The sequence below is a fragment of the Lutjanus erythropterus genome, chromosome 23 (genome assembly GCF_056507025.1).
Source record: "Lutjanus erythropterus isolate fLutEry1 chromosome 23, fLutEry1.hap2, whole genome shotgun sequence".
In the NCBI taxonomy this organism is placed as follows: Eukaryota; Metazoa; Chordata; class Actinopteri; order Lutjaniformes; family Lutjanidae; genus Lutjanus; species Lutjanus erythropterus.
In genome coordinates, this window is record NC_139339.1 from 25979289 (window position 1) to 25999698 (window position 20410).

The window sequence follows — 20410 nt, forward strand, 5'->3', positions numbered from 1 at the left end:
GAGCTGAGAGTATTGTAAGTGCAACAAACACTGCTCAGGTCTTGTGGCATTGCGTCATTTGAAGAACATAATTAAATGCTGTACCACACATCGGATGAGAAATACAGACAGAAGTTAGTCAAGGTGAAGGAGTAGGGATGTGCCAAGCAGGGAATGTGATAAAACTGCTGCTTTTCAAGAGCAACAGTGTGTGTTAACACTGGGCATGAAGAAGTGGTTCACCTTGACACTGTGCATTTGTCACCTGAACGACATGTAACAACACAAATAAATAAAAACCCTGTCAGAGTTGTTAAAGCTGAAGAGGCTTTGAAGCTGGTTGACGGAGTCAGCATGCTCAAAAGGAACTAGTCCATATGACTTGATGTCTGCACTCAGAATACCAAACAATCCAAGATCTCGCTGCTTACCAATCATCTGGGGTTTTCTACATGCAAGGTTGTTGCTTGAATGGGGTTGAGTACAGCCGCTATCAAACTATGCCCCTCACATTTTTTTTAAGGACAAGCCTTACTGGAAACGATGCTCTCCCCAGTATGAAGAGATGCCCTGAAGACTTTAGGGTGGTTCTAGCACGCAGGTCTTTCTGATTCAAAAACAAAAACAGCTCGGAGATTGTTCTCATTTGAGCAAAGTGTTCAGAGTGTTCTACCTATTCTGAATGGCCTCACTCAAAGGTGGGGCTGAGATGCGATAATCCTTCAAATACTCTGTTGAACACAAAAAATAAAGAGGTAGTTGCGTGATTAATTAAAAGAGAGCTTGAGAGAGATCTGCTTACTTTCTCACCTCTGCATTGACCTGACTGACCACTGCATTAAGTGGGTGTGCTTGTCGGTCTGACAGTTTTCTAACAAAAATTGTTGGACTCGGCCAGCTCAATTCTGACACTGGACAAGTGTGACCATCTGACAAGAACTTTACTGACACCTTAAATCCTGTCCAAACCTTCCTGCCACATCTGATCAACCCATCTCAATTAGTTGTAAAAAGTGGATATTGGACACTATGAAATGTATTACAGGAAGCCATTAATGGGAAGCTGTGACACGGGCTAATTTTTCTTGATATACTGTCAAGGCTATCTCGACCTATCTTATCTAACTTGCTCTCCTTGATGCTCATTACAATTGGGGAAAAAAGATATCAGAGGTGACAGGGACAGGAAAAGAGTTCCAAAACTACCTTCAGCCAGTATTATATGTTCTGTGTCCACCAGGGCCTGCATGACATCTATTTGTGTATGTATGGGCTTTGTGTGGACATTCATGTCCCACAAAATGTGTGGTGATCATGTGGACTCATCCAGGGACTTGACCACGGACTTGCCCACACAGCCACCAGGTCAGTCCTGTAGTCGTTGATCCAGTTTGCATGTGTGGAGGGCATCCTCCAAGCAAACTCCCAAGAGTAGTATAAACAGATCTACAACACATCTGTGGTGTCTGCAGCTGTCCATGTACAGTATAATCCGGGTTCAGTCTTCCTCTTATCTACATGTGGGTGCTGCATTTATTGAATCTTGCTCAACTCTTTCTATACCTCAACATGGCATCATCCAGAAAGGTTCTGCTACAAGCTGTTTTGCAGGGTCTTGGCATCAAAGAAGCCTTCAAATTCACGCATCTGTAGAAATGGACTTCCTTGATCATCTCACTGGCTATCTTTGAGCCAGAGGGCAATAATGGCCTTGAGCCTCAAGCCTCAAGAACAAAAAACATTTGTGTTTCCACTATTGCACAGATAGCCCAGCAGTATTGCACCAACAATCTCCTGCAACAGCTGTTAAGAAAAGGAGTGATGGAAACTGAAGCAGCTGTTTGCTTGCTGGTGTGTTTTCAGTTTTTACCTGTACCTTTGTGCACTGGATCACCAACACTGCCTATTTTCCTTCTATATATTTCATCACTTCCTCATTTCGGCCTTCAATTTGTTATTGGACATTGTCCTTTTCCCAGGCAGCGATAAGACTGGGTGGATGAGAAATGAGCTGCTGCTGACATCTCTACTTACATTACCTGCACCCATCTCCCTGTCCAAAGACAGGTAAGCCATGGTCAATCAGTGGGGCATTTGCACTTGGAAACTGGACTGTGAGCTGTGTTGTTTTAACACAGGGCTGATTTCAGCTGCCAGCTGCCGTAGGCAGTCAGAATTTCCTATCACTGAAGCCATGAAAGTCTTGCTGCCAGACTGATTGCCTTATTGTTCCTGTATTGTTCAGAATTCTGCTGAATGTGCATTCTCTAGGATTTAGCAGCATTGTTGGAATAAGCACTGAGAACAATATTAAATATTTTACAGCAGCAAACTTTACACCAAAGTTCTTAAACCAGAGCCATACAACAATGGTGGCAATGGTATCACAACCAGACAAGATTAGCAGTACAGCTGTTAATAAATAATAATGATTTTTTTTTTTATCACATTTGTATTGGACTGGTGCTCAGAATCTTATAAAATTATTATAAAAAAGGTCAGGTACTGAATCAGCAATGGGAAGGAAAAAGTTTTGTCTTCTTTACAACAAAATAGTATAGAATCAAATGTACAGCAATCATATGTCAACACTAGAAAGGCCAACCCCTTTGGGGAGTTCAAAGAAAGCCAGCTTGCTGCCATCTAAACCCTTCACATGATTTTTCAAATCAAACAAGAAAGCCTCCCACAGAAATTGGATATGGCAAATGCCGTGCACGGACGTTGTGAAAGCTGAAATTTCAAATAAAAGACACATCAAGTGACTGTGGCTCAGCTTTCCTAGTCCCAGTTCAAATTAAAATTCAAGGTCATCTCTATGGCAACAATTGGCCTAAAATACTGGGTGTGTATTAGCATGTTAAATATCCACCAAGCGAATAGAATAAGTACATAAAAACTTTCTCAAATTGAAAACAGCTAAATGCTTTATTGTAATTAAAACATTTAAAAGTTTTAAACCAAGACAAAAACTTTTAGTCATTTTAATGGTTTTAAGAACCTTCAGACTGTGTGTAGTTGTGTTGCGGTGCATGATTTTTGCAGTGTGAGGATGTGGAAAAGGTGTGTGAAGTGTGATTTGCGCCGGCCATCAGTCATCCCGGACTTTAGGCGTGAAGTGAAATGAGAGATGGCAACAAAGCCCTGCAGGACTGAGCCTTGGTCGTGGTCTGTCTCAGACATTCAGTTTCAGAAGGTCACACTTTGACAGATGAGGCTACGCTAGTCTTTAGGGATACAAACACAATGGTGAACGGGACTGTACTGTGCACGCATCACATGTCAGGAAGCGTGTGTGTGGATACACAGCCAGGCTGAAATGTGAAATAAATATACACTCAACAACAATATAAATGGAACACTGCTGTTTTTTGCTCCCATTTTATGTAAGCTGAAGTAAATTATCTCTCTTCCTCTGTACACACAAAAGGTTCTATTTCTCCCAAACTTTGCTCACAAATTTATTAAAATCTGTGTTAATGAGCACTTCTGTTTTGCCAAGATAATTCATCCACCTGACAGGAGCAATAGAGATGCTGATTCAACAGCTGATTAAACAGCAGATTATTGCACAGGTGTGCCTTAGATTGGTCACATTAAAAGGACACTTTAAAATGTGATGTTTGATATGGAAAAAAGACATTTATTAGACACTGAGCTATAGAGAGAGCTATTTTTGTAGGCCAACCCGAAAGTTAGCATCACTCTGGTCCCCCCGCCCCCCACAAAAAGCCTGTGACACTTTTCCATTGGATTTTGAATTAGTTAATTTATGCAATAAATTCTTGTGCATAATAATCTACACAAAAGAACCACTTTATTGATTTTGAAGTGTAAATGCTAAAGTAAAAAGCTAATGTCTATGATTTTAACATTACCACCAATAAGTGAATAATGTTTGAATTTAGCCACACGCTAGCAACAAGCAGCAACTTTTTCAAGGCCTAAAAGATTTTAAATTCACAAATTGGGTATTTATTGATATATTTTAAGCTCTAGAACACAATGTGAAAATGTCTTATGCTCTTAAGGAGGGCAAAATCATAACTCACCCTAGTCTGCCTCTGATTGGCTAATACTTGCTGCCTTCGTTGGCTGGATTGGATAGGTTTAGACATTAGGAGTGATTGGTTTGAGCTGGTGTAAGAATATCAAGGTAAGCCAATCAGATACCAAGTAGGGTGGGTCATGACTTTGCCCTCCTGGGGACAATATTTTGTATTTGGTAATCTATAGCTCAAACAAAGTTGAATAAAGTTAGCACACATTGTTCTTGAAAAAAAAACAAACACTTATAAAGCACTGAACTATGGATATTTCACATAGGGGACACATACGTTTTTTTCCTCAGGAGGGCAAAGTCATGACCTGCCATACTTCACCTCTGATTGGCTAGTACTCATGGCCTTCACTGATTGGGCTGGGGAGTTTTAGGAGGAGTGACTTGTTAGGGTTAGGGTCAGAACATCACCGCAAGACAATCAGAGGCAGAGTGGGGCACGTCATGACTTTGCTCTCTTGGGATGTGGTATCTGTAGTGAAATAGTCATAGTTCAGGGCCTCATAAATGTTGTTTTTCAAGATAAAACTGCACATTATAAAGTGGCCTTTTCTTGTGACAAACAAAAATTCAGAGAAATAAACCTTTTGTGTGCAAGTCTCAGATCTTTTACTTCAACTGATGAAAAATGGGAGCAAAAACAAAAGTGTTGTGTTCATGTTTTTGTTGAGAGCATATAATGTTTCAAGGCAGCGCAGCTGCTCCAACAGGACTTCCTCTGCACATGCCAAACAGGAAACACTACAGAGTCTGCAGGGTATAGAGGTCTGGCAGGCCCAGGCTCACATCACCCAAACACCACCACCTGTTCTCTGCCTCCCTCTGTTTCTACATCCACTTCTCCTCTTCCACATCCTTACCCCCGCTGACCTCCACCACTAACTTTCACTGAAGGTTTACTCTGTTTCCTGTGAGCTCCTCTAACTCTCTGCAGCGTCTCTGTCTTTCCCACACTCCACAGAGCCTTTGAAGGACAATTCATTTCCTGGTACTGACTCATACGTCACCCCTTCCCCCCCTCCTTCTCCTCCTCCTCCTCTCTCTTCCTTCATCCCTTCATCCCTTCATCCTGCCAGCTGAAGTGGCTCCAAATCGGAGTGGTTTTCTTGGGATTTTCCTTCACAAAAAAAAATAGGAGGCGGGTGCAGTGGTCTCGGAGCTGCCAGTCATCGTCTGAGCTGACATTGCGAGCTGGATTAGCGCAGATTAACAGAACAAAGCTCATTATTGATTTTAATCACTATTAAAGTGGAGACACTGTGGGGCTGCAGCCAAGTTCAAACAAACTGTCTCCTGGGGAAAATCGATGAAGGAACCGGGATAATAAAAGCTGTTGCCAGGAGAGTGCTTAAAAAGTGCCGTTCGCTTTAAACTTGTCTTTGTGAAGTCAAGACTCTCGGAGGACCCGAGTCCTAATTAACACCTTGTCAGGTCTGCCGCCTGCAGTACGGCAATACATTTACCTCAACTAGACACATTTGCACGGGTCCGCCTCATCATTATGTACAATGGATGGTGTGTATTGCCCATTTCATTACATATCATCCCAGGGTGGCAGTGTAATCAAGGCTTTCATTAACATAAAGAGAGCTTACACTTCATCGAGTAACCCTCAACAGAAAATCTGCAATTACAATTAAATGTGCTCTTTAAGTGCAATGCCAACATCCTGAGCTGTGTGTGTGAGATACACTGAGGCAGGGAGATAAAGCTGCTGAGCACCAGCAGCCTCTGCAAACTAATTGAATGATATGGTCAATTGTTTTGATGCTATTAATATTTAATATATGAAGATTACCCTGCTGGCACTTCTTTAATAATGTACATGTTTGCTTAATGCTTTCCTCCTGCCTGTACAAGCTCAATATTCAGACAGACATGCAGCTGAGTAAACAGTGTTACCTGCAACATTAGCAAAAGTGACATTCTTCCATTGTAATGTGGAGAAGCTTTTCTTGATTTAATGAATTGAAACTGTGCCAGTCCAATTTCTAAACAGATTATTTCTTTTTATTATATTTTTTTTTCTTACAAGGCAGTTTCATTTTCTCTGTTTAAGAATTAGTCTCCCTGTTATGAGATTATGTCCTGCTGGATGAGGAAATTGCTTTCTTCATAGCTTTCACTGCTTTCCATGAAATAATTATTGATGGCAGACTATATCTCGGAGTTTGATCCAAAACGTGCAACAGTGACCACCTTAAATCATTAAAATGTTTACAGCTGTAGTAGTTAAATTTTATTTTCATCACATCAGCCATGGCCTGATGGTCCGTGGACACAAAAATTTATTCTTTGGCCACCGAACATTCAATGTCGGTGGTCCCCTGTGACTTCCATCCCCATACTCTGAGCCGTTCCCAGTTCCTTAAAGCCTTCTAGTTCAAGATTCTTTAAAAACAATGTGTCTGTGTTTACTAAGCCAACTCAAACTGCTAACATGATCCTTACAGATGAACCAGAAACACAAAAGGTGATCTAAGAAAAAAACAAAATGGCAAGAAAAAATTAGGAATGAATGGAAGCAGGAGTTTAAAAATGCAATATGTAGTGACTGCACATGCAGAAATGAGTACAGCTGTCCAAACAGTGAGTTGGAGCCATAGACTGTTTGCTAAATATACAATCTATGGTTGAAGTAAATTTTTTCCCGTCCCTTCCTCTCCAGACGTGGGGAAGTTCTGCAGGCTGCAGGAACCCTGCAGGAATGCAGGACAACAACAACATCGCAAACTGATAACAACGAGCCAAAACAAGTCCTCCACTATAGGTTGGTCAGCCAATGTCACGTTAAGCCTGTTATCCTCAAAATATGCACTTTGGACAATGAGTTAAGTGGCTGCCTGCCAAACTCTATTAACATTTTTCTCAGTTTAACCGTTATAAACATCTCCTCCTTTTACAAGATTATTATTGATTTTTTATGACTCATAAACAGACACTTACATATTTGATGAACATTCAGCATTAATTTGAACTCTGATTCAGATGAAATGGGAAACAAAAACAGTTATTCCTGCCCGAAATAGAAATTCCAAAGGGGGACATTGCAGCTGTAGTGTTCATATAAATTAAAACCAGTATTTTAACTTCAGTTTCAACCTAAATCAAGTTTCCTTGATCTCTGAAGACACATTGTGGTCATTTTATGATTTAGTACTGTAAAAATATTACAGATTTCTCCTTTAAGCAGCTGGAGTCTGACGAGAAGTCAAGCTAGTTTTTCATCAGAAACATCACATCACAATTCATGGAAAAAGAGGACGACATGAGTGCCACAGTTAATGAAAGCTGTGTTAGGTTGCATTAAGTTGTCTTTTCTGTCTTCTTTTTACATAAGTTTATATTTGGGCCTCCAAAAATGTCCTTTGGCCACCAAATTTCAGGGCTTGGTGGACCATGGGGCCAGTGCTTAAAAATACAAGTGAATCACCAGGTATCATCAGCAGATAGTCTGAATGACTCTTTCAGGACATCAGATCAATATTTAAAGACAGTGTTTTAATATCAGGACCTTTTTCATTCATTCCATATGACTTTATAATGTCTAATGGAAAACTAAATCAGTTTTATGCCTAATATCAATTCTCATATTACATTACCAGTATTCTGCAGCACCGACTGAGTGTGCAGTTTTCACTGTATTACTGTTCCCTTCGGATGGAGAGCTGACCTCAGGGCTCGGAATTAAATTTTTTCCACATCTGTCCTGAATTCTGCTTTCAATTGTCCCAGAGTTAACAACCATTGTCCCATATTCAGCTTTTGTTCCCATTAAACATAATAAATGTAGTTTAATAACTTTGTTTCAGCGACTCACATCACTTCACTGACTCTCTGTGGTTTGCCTGGAAGTTCTGCTAGTTGTTCTCTGCGCTTAAATATGAATAAAAACTGAAATCAGTCACAGTGTTTGGCCACGATCGCTTTTCATTATTCATTAAGTCATTAGTTGAGTTACTGTTTCTAAGTTTTTTTTCTGTGTGATCAGTAAATGCATCACTGTGGTGCGAATGCACTGCAAACCTGTTTCTGAAATTTACATACACACACTTTCTCTCCGAGTAAATCCTCCTTCATAGTAAAACATTTTACGACAGTTTGTTAGCCAGCGTGTGATGTAGCACAGAGCTTGTGCTGGAGTCACCTTACAGTTTTTAAATATAAACACCTGACAATTAAAATATACATTCTATGACAACATATTAATGTAATCATTTCATTTGTGATAACTTTCTCTACTGTCCCAAAATTGTCCCAGACACTGGCCGTGGTGCTGCAACAGGACATCCTTAACTTCAAGTGTTCAGTGACCCCCAAGAAAAGTCCAGACTTTTTGATTGTTTTCTAACAGAAAATGATGGAATATATTTGTCTAGCAACAGCGATCAAATTTGATACCAAACATAATTATTTCAAAAAGGTGGTCAACAAAAAAACAAATTGCAGTCTGCAAAACGTGCAGCGCGCAACATCTGCAAATTACAGATGGAGTCGAAAGTTTATTTAAGTTCATTTTTTTGAAGACTTCTGAGGTTGTCATTTGGAGCTCTGAGAAACATTGATGAACATTTTCTGAACCAAACAACTAATTGATTAGTGGAGAAAATGACCTACAGTTTGATCAATATTGAAATACAGGAAAGATTTAATATGTCCAAACATGTGTAGCAAGATTGTGACAGGATTAATTTATCGATTAACCATTTTGTGTCATTTTTCAATTAAAAAAAACCATAAAAATTCATTGTGATTTCAGCTTCTTAAACATTAATATTTTCTGTTTTCTTTACTATTCCCTGACGGAAAACTGAATATATTTGAGTTGTGGACAAAAAAAGACATCATCTTGACATCTGATTAACATTTTCTGACTTGTCGTGGACCAAACAACTAATCGATGACATGAGAAAATGACTGACAGATGAATTGATAATGAAAATGATCATTAAAGGAAAGACTTGAAAAGGATTGTGACAGTGTTAATTAATGGATCAACTGTTTTGTGTCTTTTGTTTTTAATTAAACAAAATATCCTAATGTGGACACACTTTTCAAGTGACAAGATTGTGACAGGATTAATTAATCCATTAACTGTTCTGTATCAATTTTTCTCTGACAGCAAACTGAATATTTTTGAGTTGTGGACAAAACAAGACATTTGAGGACGTCATCTCGGGCTTTGAGAGACACTGATTAACATTTTCTGACATTTTATCCAGCAAACGACTAATCAATGAAATGAGAAAATGATTGACAGATTAGTTGATTATGAAAATAATCATTAAAGGAAAGATTTGAAACAAAGGACTGTGACAGGGTTAATTGATGGATAAACCATTTTGTGTATATTTTCAGTAAACAAAATATCCAAATTCTCTGATTTCAGCTTCTTAAATGTCAAGATTAGTTATTAGTATCTTTAAGCAAAACAGAACATTTGAGGACATCATCTTGAGTTTTCTTGGGTTTTCACCATCTTCTGACATTTTATGGACCAAACAAGTAATTGATCAAAAGAGAAAATGATTTGACAGATTAATCGATGAAGAAACGAATGGTTAGTTGCGGCCCTGGTGAATCTGTCAGTGATGGTGTTTTACTCCTTACATCAGTTTGTCAGGACGGTCAAACATGTGGTTCACAGACAAACTTCCAGGACATCCTATGTCATCTGTCTGTTGTGGGTAATTCAGCCAGCACAGGCATGTCCAGCCTTACGTCAGCTGGCATTCCAGCACCCACCACACACACACACACACACACAGACAGAGAGAGAGAGAGAGAGAGAGAGAGAGAGAGAGGTTTCCCCTCTCTCATACTCAGTCTATTCTCAGGATGTGTGTGTGTGTGTGTGTGTGTGTGTGTGTGTGTGTGTGTGTAGGTCAGCTCCCCCCAGCACATTCCCAGCTCATTCTCATTCCATCGCTCTGCGCTCCTCCTCCCTCATGTCTGTTTAAACGACTCAAAGTGAATGAGTCACACTCGGCGAAGACGCTCTATCAGGGTGATTTAGCGCTGCTCAGATATGGCATTCACCTGAAAGTTTCCCCCTGCTGAGGAGAGCAAAGCGAGGAGGAGGAGGAGGAGGATGGACGGGAGAATGTGCTGACGGATGACGATTAGAAAGACGAAGAAGAGGCAGAACAGGCTTCCTCAGCAAGTGTTACTGCAGCGCAATCACACACTTCATTGTGTTTTAGGAAATGAAACAAACAGCATAACTTTTAATGTGTTTCATTATAATGAGAACCTTTCACAATAAATCACAGTCATTCTAACAAGATATTTATGATAATGTGCTACATACTATAATTAGTTTGATTATGTTTTATCTTTCTAACAAGATATCAAGATACATTTTATTATATTTTATTATAATGAGGCATATTAATTTGACCAAGAGTTCTATCCATTTGACAAGATATTTGTTCTCTTAATAATGAGATCATTTGTGTTGATAATAAGGTACTTAAAGAACAGCAAAATGTTCTTTCCTGACAAGATGTTCTGTTGTGCTCTGATTCTGTCTGATGATATAATTCCTCTTTATAAGTAGATGCTTTGTTGTGATATCAAGGTAATTATCATCATTAGAACCAAGATATTTCCAGCTACTTATAGCCAGATGTTTTGTTGGTATAAAGAGACAGTTTTTATCATAATAGAGACTTCAAATAACAAAAAGTTCTGCTCTCATTACAGAACGCTTTTATCATTTTATGGAGATCTCACTTAATATTGATTGTTGTTAATGCGACTATTAATGCAGTTCTTTTCTGTTTGTACTGTTTTCATCATAAAGTTAGATTTTTCCTCTATTAAGAAGAATATTTGCTAATCTTGAGACCCGTAATTTTAGTTTCAGAGACTTTGTTAACTGCATTCTGGTGTTTTTTTAAAGAATAAAAATATCCAAATATTAAGCACACTGCCTTGGGAACCACTGGATTATATGATACGGAGCTTTGTAGTGAAAATGAGATACTTTGTTTTAAAAAGAATCTCATTTTAAGAAGATGGTTCATTGCGATGACAAGAGAAGTTTATCATTATTAGGTGTATTATCTTTTTAATGACACTTTGTTGTATCAAAAGGTTCTTTTATCATTTTTGTCTTTGCAACAATATAGTTTATTGTGAAAATGAGATACAGTAATTCATCATTATTCTCTTTTTAATGACACACTTTGTCGTAATAAAGGCTCTTTAATTATTATCACAACTATTATTATTTCCTCTATTAACTGATTAATTATTTGGTTTATAAAGTGGCGAAAAATATTGATCAGTGTTTCCCAAAGCCCGAGATGACATCCTCAAGTGTCTTGTTTTGGCCAAAATGCAAAGATATCCTGCTTACTGTCAGAGAGAAGTAAAGAAACTAGAACTGAAATGAACTTAAAAATCAATTAATAACCAATGATTTGATTACAGCTGCAAAGATGAATGATCTCTGCAGCTGTAATGACATTTTTTTGTAACAGGATAGTTTATTGTATTGTTTATCATTATTTTCTTTGTTGTGATATGCTTTTTTTAAAATAATAAATGGACTTCATATTATAACAAAAAATGATGATTATTATTATTAGTAGTAGTATTATAACGAGGTATGTTTATCCTTATTCTCTTTTTAATGACATGCATCGTTGTAATAAAGGAACTCTTATTATTATAATAAATGTGTCTAAGTTTCAAAATGTCATAGTTTATTATGTTAATTAGATATGTATATACTTATAAGATGTTTTCTTTTTCTAATAACATGCTTTTGTATATTAAAAAGACTTTTATTATTATAAAATATATTTGTAACAAGAGTTTATTATGATAACGAGTTATGTTTATCATTAAAAGATGTTTTCTTTTTTCATTATACTTTGTTGTAAAAAAGCCTCTGTGACAAAATATTTTTCTCTTTGTAACAAGATAGTTTATTTTGATATCATATGATGTTTGCATTATTGTAATAAAGGCTCTTTTATTATTAGAACTAAATATTTTTCTCTTTGTAACAAGAGTTTATTATGATGAGGAGATATGTTTATCCTCATAAGAAGATGTTTTCTCTTTTTAATGACATGCTTTGTTTAAAAAAGAGCCTTCATCCCTGTGACAAAACACTTTGCTGTGATAACCATCATCTTTGTTTAATACACATCATGTTCTATGAAAAGCAAATATATTGCGTCCTCCTGTCCTATAGTGTGAAAGTAATGATGTGCTGCTTCTTGCTGGACGTGTTCCAGTGGCGTCCCAGTGGAAGAGGCCCAGTAGATAAAATAAACTCAGTTTAACATTCCCAGTGACTCCTCCATCGACAGAATGTGTCCCTCTTTCTCTGACCTACATTCTCCGGTCCAGACCAAACTTGAGTTGCATCGCTGGGACTCTGCTGCTGTTTTAAAATAAGCACACACTCTGCCAACTGGCTGTCCCGCTGCACACCGAGGCTCCCCGGCCCCGACCAGTCAGCACCGCGTGTCCTCTCCGTCTCATTCATCACCGCCTGTCTCTGTCATGTATGCGCCATTGTCTCAGAGCTGCTTAACTGTCTGTGTCAGGTCCTCTGTTTGTCTCGTCGTACTCCGACTCATCAATCTGTTTCCAAGCAACTGAAATCCTCTGCATCCAGAGTGAGAACGCTGCCTCTGATTGAAATACTCAACTCCTCAGTGTGGCTCATCCCGTCTGAAGTCACGCACCTGCAGTGCAGCGTTTGACACGTTCCTTCACAACAAACCAACAGTCACTGTGACAAAAACACAGCTAACGTGAACACAACAGCATGTGTCTGCTTTACACTCACACAGGCAGCCGTGGGTGGCATGTTGCTCTTTGGAAAGTTTGATCCTATGTGTAAAATAATATGTTCTTTAATACTGTGTATCTGGGCTGCAACCAATGATTATTTTCGTTGTTATTTAATCTGTCAGTTATTTTCTTGATTAATTACTTAATCAATCCTGCCACAATCTTGTCAGTTGAAAAATAGATCCAAACATATGGAGCAAATGGATGTACATGAATCTATGGTGCTCTTGTAGAGCTTAAATGATAAGTAAATTAATATATTTGTATGATTTTCTAACATTTTCTAACAAGTCATTAATCAAAAGGGTACCAATCAACCATTTTATTAATTGATAATGAAAAAATTTATCAGTCCCAACCTTAGATTTTAGTAGTTGAGTACATCTGGGTGTTGTCTGCATAATGATGAAATATAGTTTCCTTTGTATATAATTTAAAAAGCATGCAAATGGTAAATAATAGAGGACCAAGGAATGAGCCTGGAGGAACTCCTTTCTTCACATGGGTCTGTTTGGAGGCATGGTTGCCAAGTCAGATGTAGACATACAGTATAGGCCTGCAACTCACAAATGGTTAATAATCTTTGATTATTTTCTTGATTAATCTATTAATTAATCCTGTCACAATCTTGTGAGTCAAAAAATAGATCCAAACATGTGGTACACCCGGATGTATGTGAATCTATGGTACTATTTTAGAGCTTAAATGATAAGTAAATTAATATATTTATATAATTTCCTAACATTTTCTAACAAGTCATTTAATAAAAAGGAAAATAAACAAATGCTCAGATTAATTGATAATGGAAACATTATGAGTTGCAACCCTAGACTGTAATAGTAGAGTGAGTTTGTGTTGTCTGCATAATTATAAAATGTGGTTTTCTTTTATGTATAACTTAAAAAAAACATGCAAATGTTAAATAATAGAGGCCCAAGGAATGAGCCTTGAGGAACTCCTTGAGTCATGTTGGTCTGTTTGGACTCATTGTTGACAAGTCAGATGTAGAAATATAGGGCTGTAAATAACGATTATTTTCATGGTTGATTACTCTGTTGATTATTTCTTTGATTAATCTATTAATTAATCCTGTCACAGTCTTGTCAGTTGAAAACCAGGTCTAAACGTGGAGCATTTTTTTTTTCAGCTCAGCTTTGTTCTTCTTATTGTGTTCAACAAAAAAAAGTGCTGTGATTCCATGTTCGTGAAAAAAAATATCAATTGATATCAAGTGAAGAAAATAATCAGTTAAAATAATCAACAATAAAATAATCATCAGTTGCAACCCTAGATTGTAGAAGAGTATATTTGAGTGTTGTATTGTTTCTTTTGGGTAAGATACTTAAGTGAAGTATTGGGTCATTTCAGCACACTTCAAAAACAAATATTAGACTACTACAAAAAAAACTGCAGATGAGCATTTAACATCCAGAAATTCAGATCATTAACACAACCACTGTGGAACAATTTGACCACATTTTATTCTAGCCATATACTAGGTTTCATCCAGTCCTGTTTAGAGTTTAGGTTTTTCTTTATGGATCCCTTTTAATCTAACTGTAATTTCAGCTAATTACAAAATATACGAGGGTGTCCATTTGGATAACAGGCTTGGTTCCTCACTAAAGATATGAATACTTCATTATAACAAATTGGACTCCTGAGTGAAATGCTCGTGTCCGCAGTGTAATGAGGCTCTATTTGTCAGGTTAGGGCTCTTTGCTCCGGTGAACAGAGGGGAGGTGTTCTGACATGTTCTCTCCACCTCCTGGCCTTTATGAGCATGTTAAGTGGTCCACCTTGGGAGTCTCGGCACGTCTGCGGCTAATGTGCACGTAGCAGACAGAGCTCCCCTTGATGTTATCACAGGAACATCAGAACCTCTGCTGGCCTTAAACCCCGTTCCACATGCCCTTCATGGGACTCAGCACTCATTCTGATCAGCCCTGCTTCTCTCTGAGCCCTGAGGTGTGTCACTTACACACTCCCTGCTCCACTTACAAAGAGGCAAATGATGGAGGAGCATGTCGTATTTATCTCTCTGAGGTAAATATGAAAAGACCCAAATGCCATCAGTTAAAACCATGACTTCCATGGTCATGGACGAGCAACTGTCCATGACCACCAAACGACGTGTCTAATGGAGCGTTGGCTGTCTTTTTAAGCAGCAGTGATCCACGGCTCTGCACTCTGAGAAATAAGGGTTCCACAAGGGTTCTTTCTAAATGGCTGAGGCTCCACCCAGAAGCATTTGCTTTTTTGAAGAAAGGGTTAGTCAAGATTTTTTTTTTTTTTTTGGGTCACTAGGGGTTCCATTAAGAAAGTTTTTCAATCAATGAACACTTTTTGGAAGAAGAGTTTTTTTTAAGAAAAGCAAAATGATGGATGACCACAATATGCAGGGTTCATCTGTAGAATACAATATGGTTCTTCATAGAACCCTCTCAGCACAACTGACCATAGGTTCAACGCATATAAAATGTATTTTTAGATCAGCCTGGGGAGACTCGACATGAAACCTCAGAATATAAAGGGGTTCTCAGAAGAACCCCATAAGTAACTTCTACATGAAACCCTTGGGATATATAAGGGTTCTTGGTAGAACTGCCTGGTGAGTTCTAGATATAACCCTTGAGATATATCAAAGTTTTCTGTGGGTTCTGGATATAATTCTTTGAATATAAATGGGTTGTTGGTAGAACCCCCTGGGTGGGTTCCAGATGAGAACATTGGAATTTATAAATGTTCTCAGTAGAACCCCATGAATGGCTTTTATGCAACCCTTAGGACATACAATGGTTCTTAGTAGAACCCCATAAATGGCTTCTAGATGAAACCCTTGGGACACACAAAGGTTCTTGGTAAAACACCCTGTGTGGGTTTTAGCTGAAACCACTGGAATATAAAAGTGTTCTTGGTAGAACCCCCAAGGTGGGTTCTTGTTGGCAACCTTAGAGGGTGGAGAGATTGTGGATAGAACCCCCAGGGTGGGTTCTGGACAGAACCATATCACCATAGAAGGGTTCTTTGTTGAACATTTCATCAGGGCTTCTGAATGAAGCCTTTCATAGATGGGTCTAGGTGTAACCCTTTACGTTGGGTTACGTTGGGTCCCTCTAAAAGGGTTCCAAGTGGAGCCTTTATAAAAGGTTTCACTAGGAACCATAAAGGGAAGAACGCTTTGTGGTTCTAGCTGGTACCATTATTCCTCAGAGTGTGTTCTCTCCACATATTCTTTTTAATGAAGAGCTCAGAATTGTAGCTTTGGGGCTCCTGAGCTTCCAGCTGACATTAACACTAACACATCATTCAATCTTTAATAAGCTTTCAACATGTGGAAACATTTAGTAACCCTGAGCATCAGCTGTGAAGCACAGACCGACCAAAAAGTCACGACAGAGCAGAGAGAAGAGAGGCCTGATTGGAGCTTTTTGATATCTCCTTCTATTATCACTTCACTCTACATCCTCCTTCTCCCAATTAATCCCTCGTTCTCAGGTGGAAGACAGAGGAGGTTATTAAAGGTGTTGGAGGGAAGGAATACTTACTGATTACGTTCCACTTGTAGCACCAGCTGGAGGTCACTGGATGAGAGCACTATTTCCCCTCTGACTGGGTACTCGTCCTGTTGGGTTAAGAAGAGAGATGAGATCAGGTCGCAGCAGTCGAGATCTCACCAGGAACACTTGGCTTAAAGTGCGTTTGAAAGCATCAAAGTGCATTTACAGCAGCGTTTCAGCCTGCAGCTAACACAGTCAACACGCTGCCCGCAGGCAGTTAATTTCAAGCTGAGTGGCCATGGAACCTGAGAGGAAAATAAATGCATTTGACACATCGATTCCCCAAACTGTGTTTCAGAATAAAAGCCTTTCTACAGAGGGGGGAAGTATTTATTTTTCTGACATTTTATTTTTAATCCCCACATTTAAACACAAATATCAACACTTTCTACTCCTTACATTTTCAAAACAGGCTCGTAACTTTAGTCTTAATGAATTTGATGGGAATTATTCATTATTTTTATTTTGCATCATTGTGCACCACCTTCCCAGCATTAAGACTGATGTCAACCTAAACTGACAGGACACAGGGAGGACAAAGAAAACAAAAGCGACATAAAGGACATAAGCCGACAAAGATGGAAAAGACATAACATGCCATGACAAACGAAAACAGCGCTCAAGACATAACAAGAAAAATGTAACAAGGCAAAAATGGTGTAACAAGACATAACAAGACAAAAAAATAAGGATCAAAGCAAAAACAACAGAAAAGACAGAACAAGATGAAACAAAAGATGTAACAAGAGGTGAACCACAAAAATGACACAGCAAGACTTAAAAAGACAAAAACAACATAAGACGAAAACAACAAGACCATACAAAGTGAAATAGATGTAACACGACAAAAAAAATACGTAAAAGTTGTAATGTGACAAAAAAGCAAAGAAAACAAGACAAAATCAAAATAATAAACAGAATAGGATGAAAACAACATAAAACGCAACAAAACGAAAACCACAAAAGGAGACAAAAATGATGTAACAAGATGAAAATAAAGTAACAAGACATAACAAGACAAAAATGACATAAAAGGCATGACAAAAACAACATATGCACAACACAACACGAAACGTAACAAGATGTAACAAGACAAAAAAGGCATAACAAGATGAAAACGGTTTAAAAAAATGTTTAACACGAAACAGACAGAGAGGGAGACTCGACCGTGAAGAAAAGGTGAGGTTCAGTTAGCTCTGCACAGAAACAGGCAGCAAAAATGTCCTTCAGAGGACAACTTTTTACTTTTATACTTGACTACATTTCACAACTTTTTGCTTTTGCTTGAGTAAAGAAGTTGAATCAGTACTTCTACTTTCACTTCTACTTGAGTAAACAAAATGTGTCGATGTACTTTTAGCCACCTCTGCTTTTCTAGTATATTTTTAAAGACATGGGAGTAAATCTTCAAACTGCATCCCTGCAACCCATCACGTGGTCTTCTATCTCCATTTGTCCAAGCAAAAGTCCGAAACCCAAAACTCTTCAATCTGGTCTGTGGTTTAAAACCACAGAAGCTGGTATTTTTGCTTGAAAAGTATTAAAATGAATAACTGATTATCAAACTAGCTAATTAGCAATCACTTCAGGTCCAACTAGAAGGGCACACCAAGAGTCCAGACCTCCACCGAGGCAAAAAGCCTCATCTCACAATGTTAATGAAAGTGAAACATAACTAAAGAAAAATGATTTGGATCCGCCCCAAAATTTAATGGGCACTTTCTTGACAACACCCTGCCACCAACATCCAATTTACACCTGGTGTTAAAATGTGATCTGTGTCTGGATACGTTGCGCAGATAAGGAAAATGTTAATGCAAGGTGTAACTGCTACATGATCAGAAAGTGATCAGATCTGGAGGTATTCTGTCTCTCTCTATTCTCTTGCATTGTGATCAGATCTTAGGTGGGTGTAACCACAATGTGTATAACATATCTGAGTACAGATCACATTTTAATACCAGGTGTAAATGAGGTGCAAGTTTCATGCAAAGTGAGCCAGTAGTTTTTCTGTAATCCTGCTGACAGACAGACAAAAAGACATAACACATAACCTTGGCAGAGGTTCACAGGCACATGGTGGCTCCAATCGTGTCTTTTTCCGCATAGAAAATGTTTTTCTTGTGTGTGCAACTGCTTGAAATAAAAAACAAAATACCAATCCCCCCCCAAAAAAAATGTGCATACATTTAGAATTACTCCTGCAGCATATTATTAAGTCCAAATAACGAGACAGCCGACAGAGAGGAGGCTGGAGCCCTGACAACCAGGACGACAACCTCCATCTCAACATCAGCAAAACAAAGGAAGCAACAGGGAGAAGGACATGACTTCTTCGAGTGCACAATTGAGAGAAGGAGGCCAACAGGATCAACAGAGACCCGCACAATCCCGGCCACAAACTGTTCTGCCTGCTGCCTCCTGGCCGACAGGACCACAGCTTCTGGCCCTGCATCACCATCACTCAGGAACGGCTTCAACCAGCTGTTCTCCTCACGCACAATGTAGTGTGACATACATCCACTTTACAGACCAGCCGTCACTTAGCTTCCGGTGTCAAATCTGCAGTAAACGTCTATGATTACCTGAGTGCTTTCTCATCTGTAAGTAAGCTAAAAAAACAACACATATTGTACATAGTCTTAATAGTTTACAGTTTGCTTGGTATATAGTGTGACCTAATATGACACGCCAGATGGTTTGCTACACAGAACCATCTGGGAAGTCGTGCTTAGAAACTGTTTGGAAAAGGACAGGCACTTTCAAACAACACAGGTGATTGGATGAACCTGTCTAACACAGGCTAAGTTCATCCAATCAGATCAACGCTTCCATGGATGCTGCTCACGGTTCTCACACCTAAAACCACGCCTGTAGCTGCCAGTATTCCCTCATAGGATGCTGATTGGGTGTACCACAACAATTAACAATACAAAACAAATATGTACAAATTGAACTGTAAACGCTGAAATATTTTAAGAACTTGGCAATGAAAAAGCCCCAAAGTGACTTTACACTGCAGACTTGACACTGGAAGCTAAGTGGTCTGTAAAGCAGAAATAGGTCACACAACATTGTGCAAGAGGAGAATAAAATGTTATATGGAATTTTTAAAAGAACTTTTTGAAAACTTAGAATGTATTGGGAATTTCACTGCCAATGACTGCTTTACTGATATTGTTGTGCATATGAAAAGAAAAAATCTGAACTTGACCAAAACTTCAGAATCACTTCTCTCACTACTGACATGCATCTCTGCAGAGAGAGAGAGAGAGAGAGAGAGAGAGAGAGAGAGAGAGAGAGAGAGAAAACAATTTCAGGCCCAACAGTTTCATGCTCTCTCTTTGGAAAGTGCAATAAAGGAAAAACAACTCAATTTTCTTCTTCCTTTCTTTTGTTTAAGAGCACACAGTTTACAGAGCAAACAGTGAAAAAATGGTTCAGTGTTGTCATCAATTCTATTTACCTTCCATAGGTGAGTGCAGACTGAACTTCAGGTAGACTGAGTACATTATATTTATATATTCCTGCCACTATTTTGATAACTGATTTATCATTTAAGTCATTTTTGAAGCAAAACAAGAAGAAATTCACTGTTTGGACAAAGACATCTAATGATATGAACTTGGCATTTGGGGAATTGTGAAATTAGCATTTTTCACTATCATCTGACAGTTTGTACACCAAACAGCTGATGGATTCTTTGAGAAAGTAATTGGCAGATGAATCGATAATGAAAATAATTGTTAGTTGCAGCCTTACAGTCAGTGAGCAATTAACTGTGCAGCAGAAAAGAACTCATTTAGGCAAATAAATAATCTTGTATTTTTATGCACTATAATGGCAGCAAATGAGACCACAACACTCGCATAAGACACTGTAATGGATGTTATGTAATATAGTAATAAGCACTACCAAATATACATGAATAATCAAGTTTTTTTGGCTTCTGTTGTTCTTTGCTGATTGACTGACAGAAGCTGTACAGAATAAA

At 38.4% G+C, this 20410-nt stretch overlaps 1 protein-coding gene across 1 annotated transcript in view; it reads right to left on the reverse strand.

Annotated features, from left to right (window-relative positions):
* The window catches only part of adam19a (ADAM metallopeptidase domain 19a), a 300955-nt gene that overhangs the window by 149620 nt on the left and 130925 nt on the right, over positions 1-20410 (reverse strand). The window contains exon 3 of the mRNA XM_084711868.1: positions 16405-16481. Within this exon, the coding sequence (XP_084567994.1) occupies positions 16405-16481 (77 nt within the window). The remainder of the gene's footprint in view (positions 1-16404; positions 16482-20410) is intronic.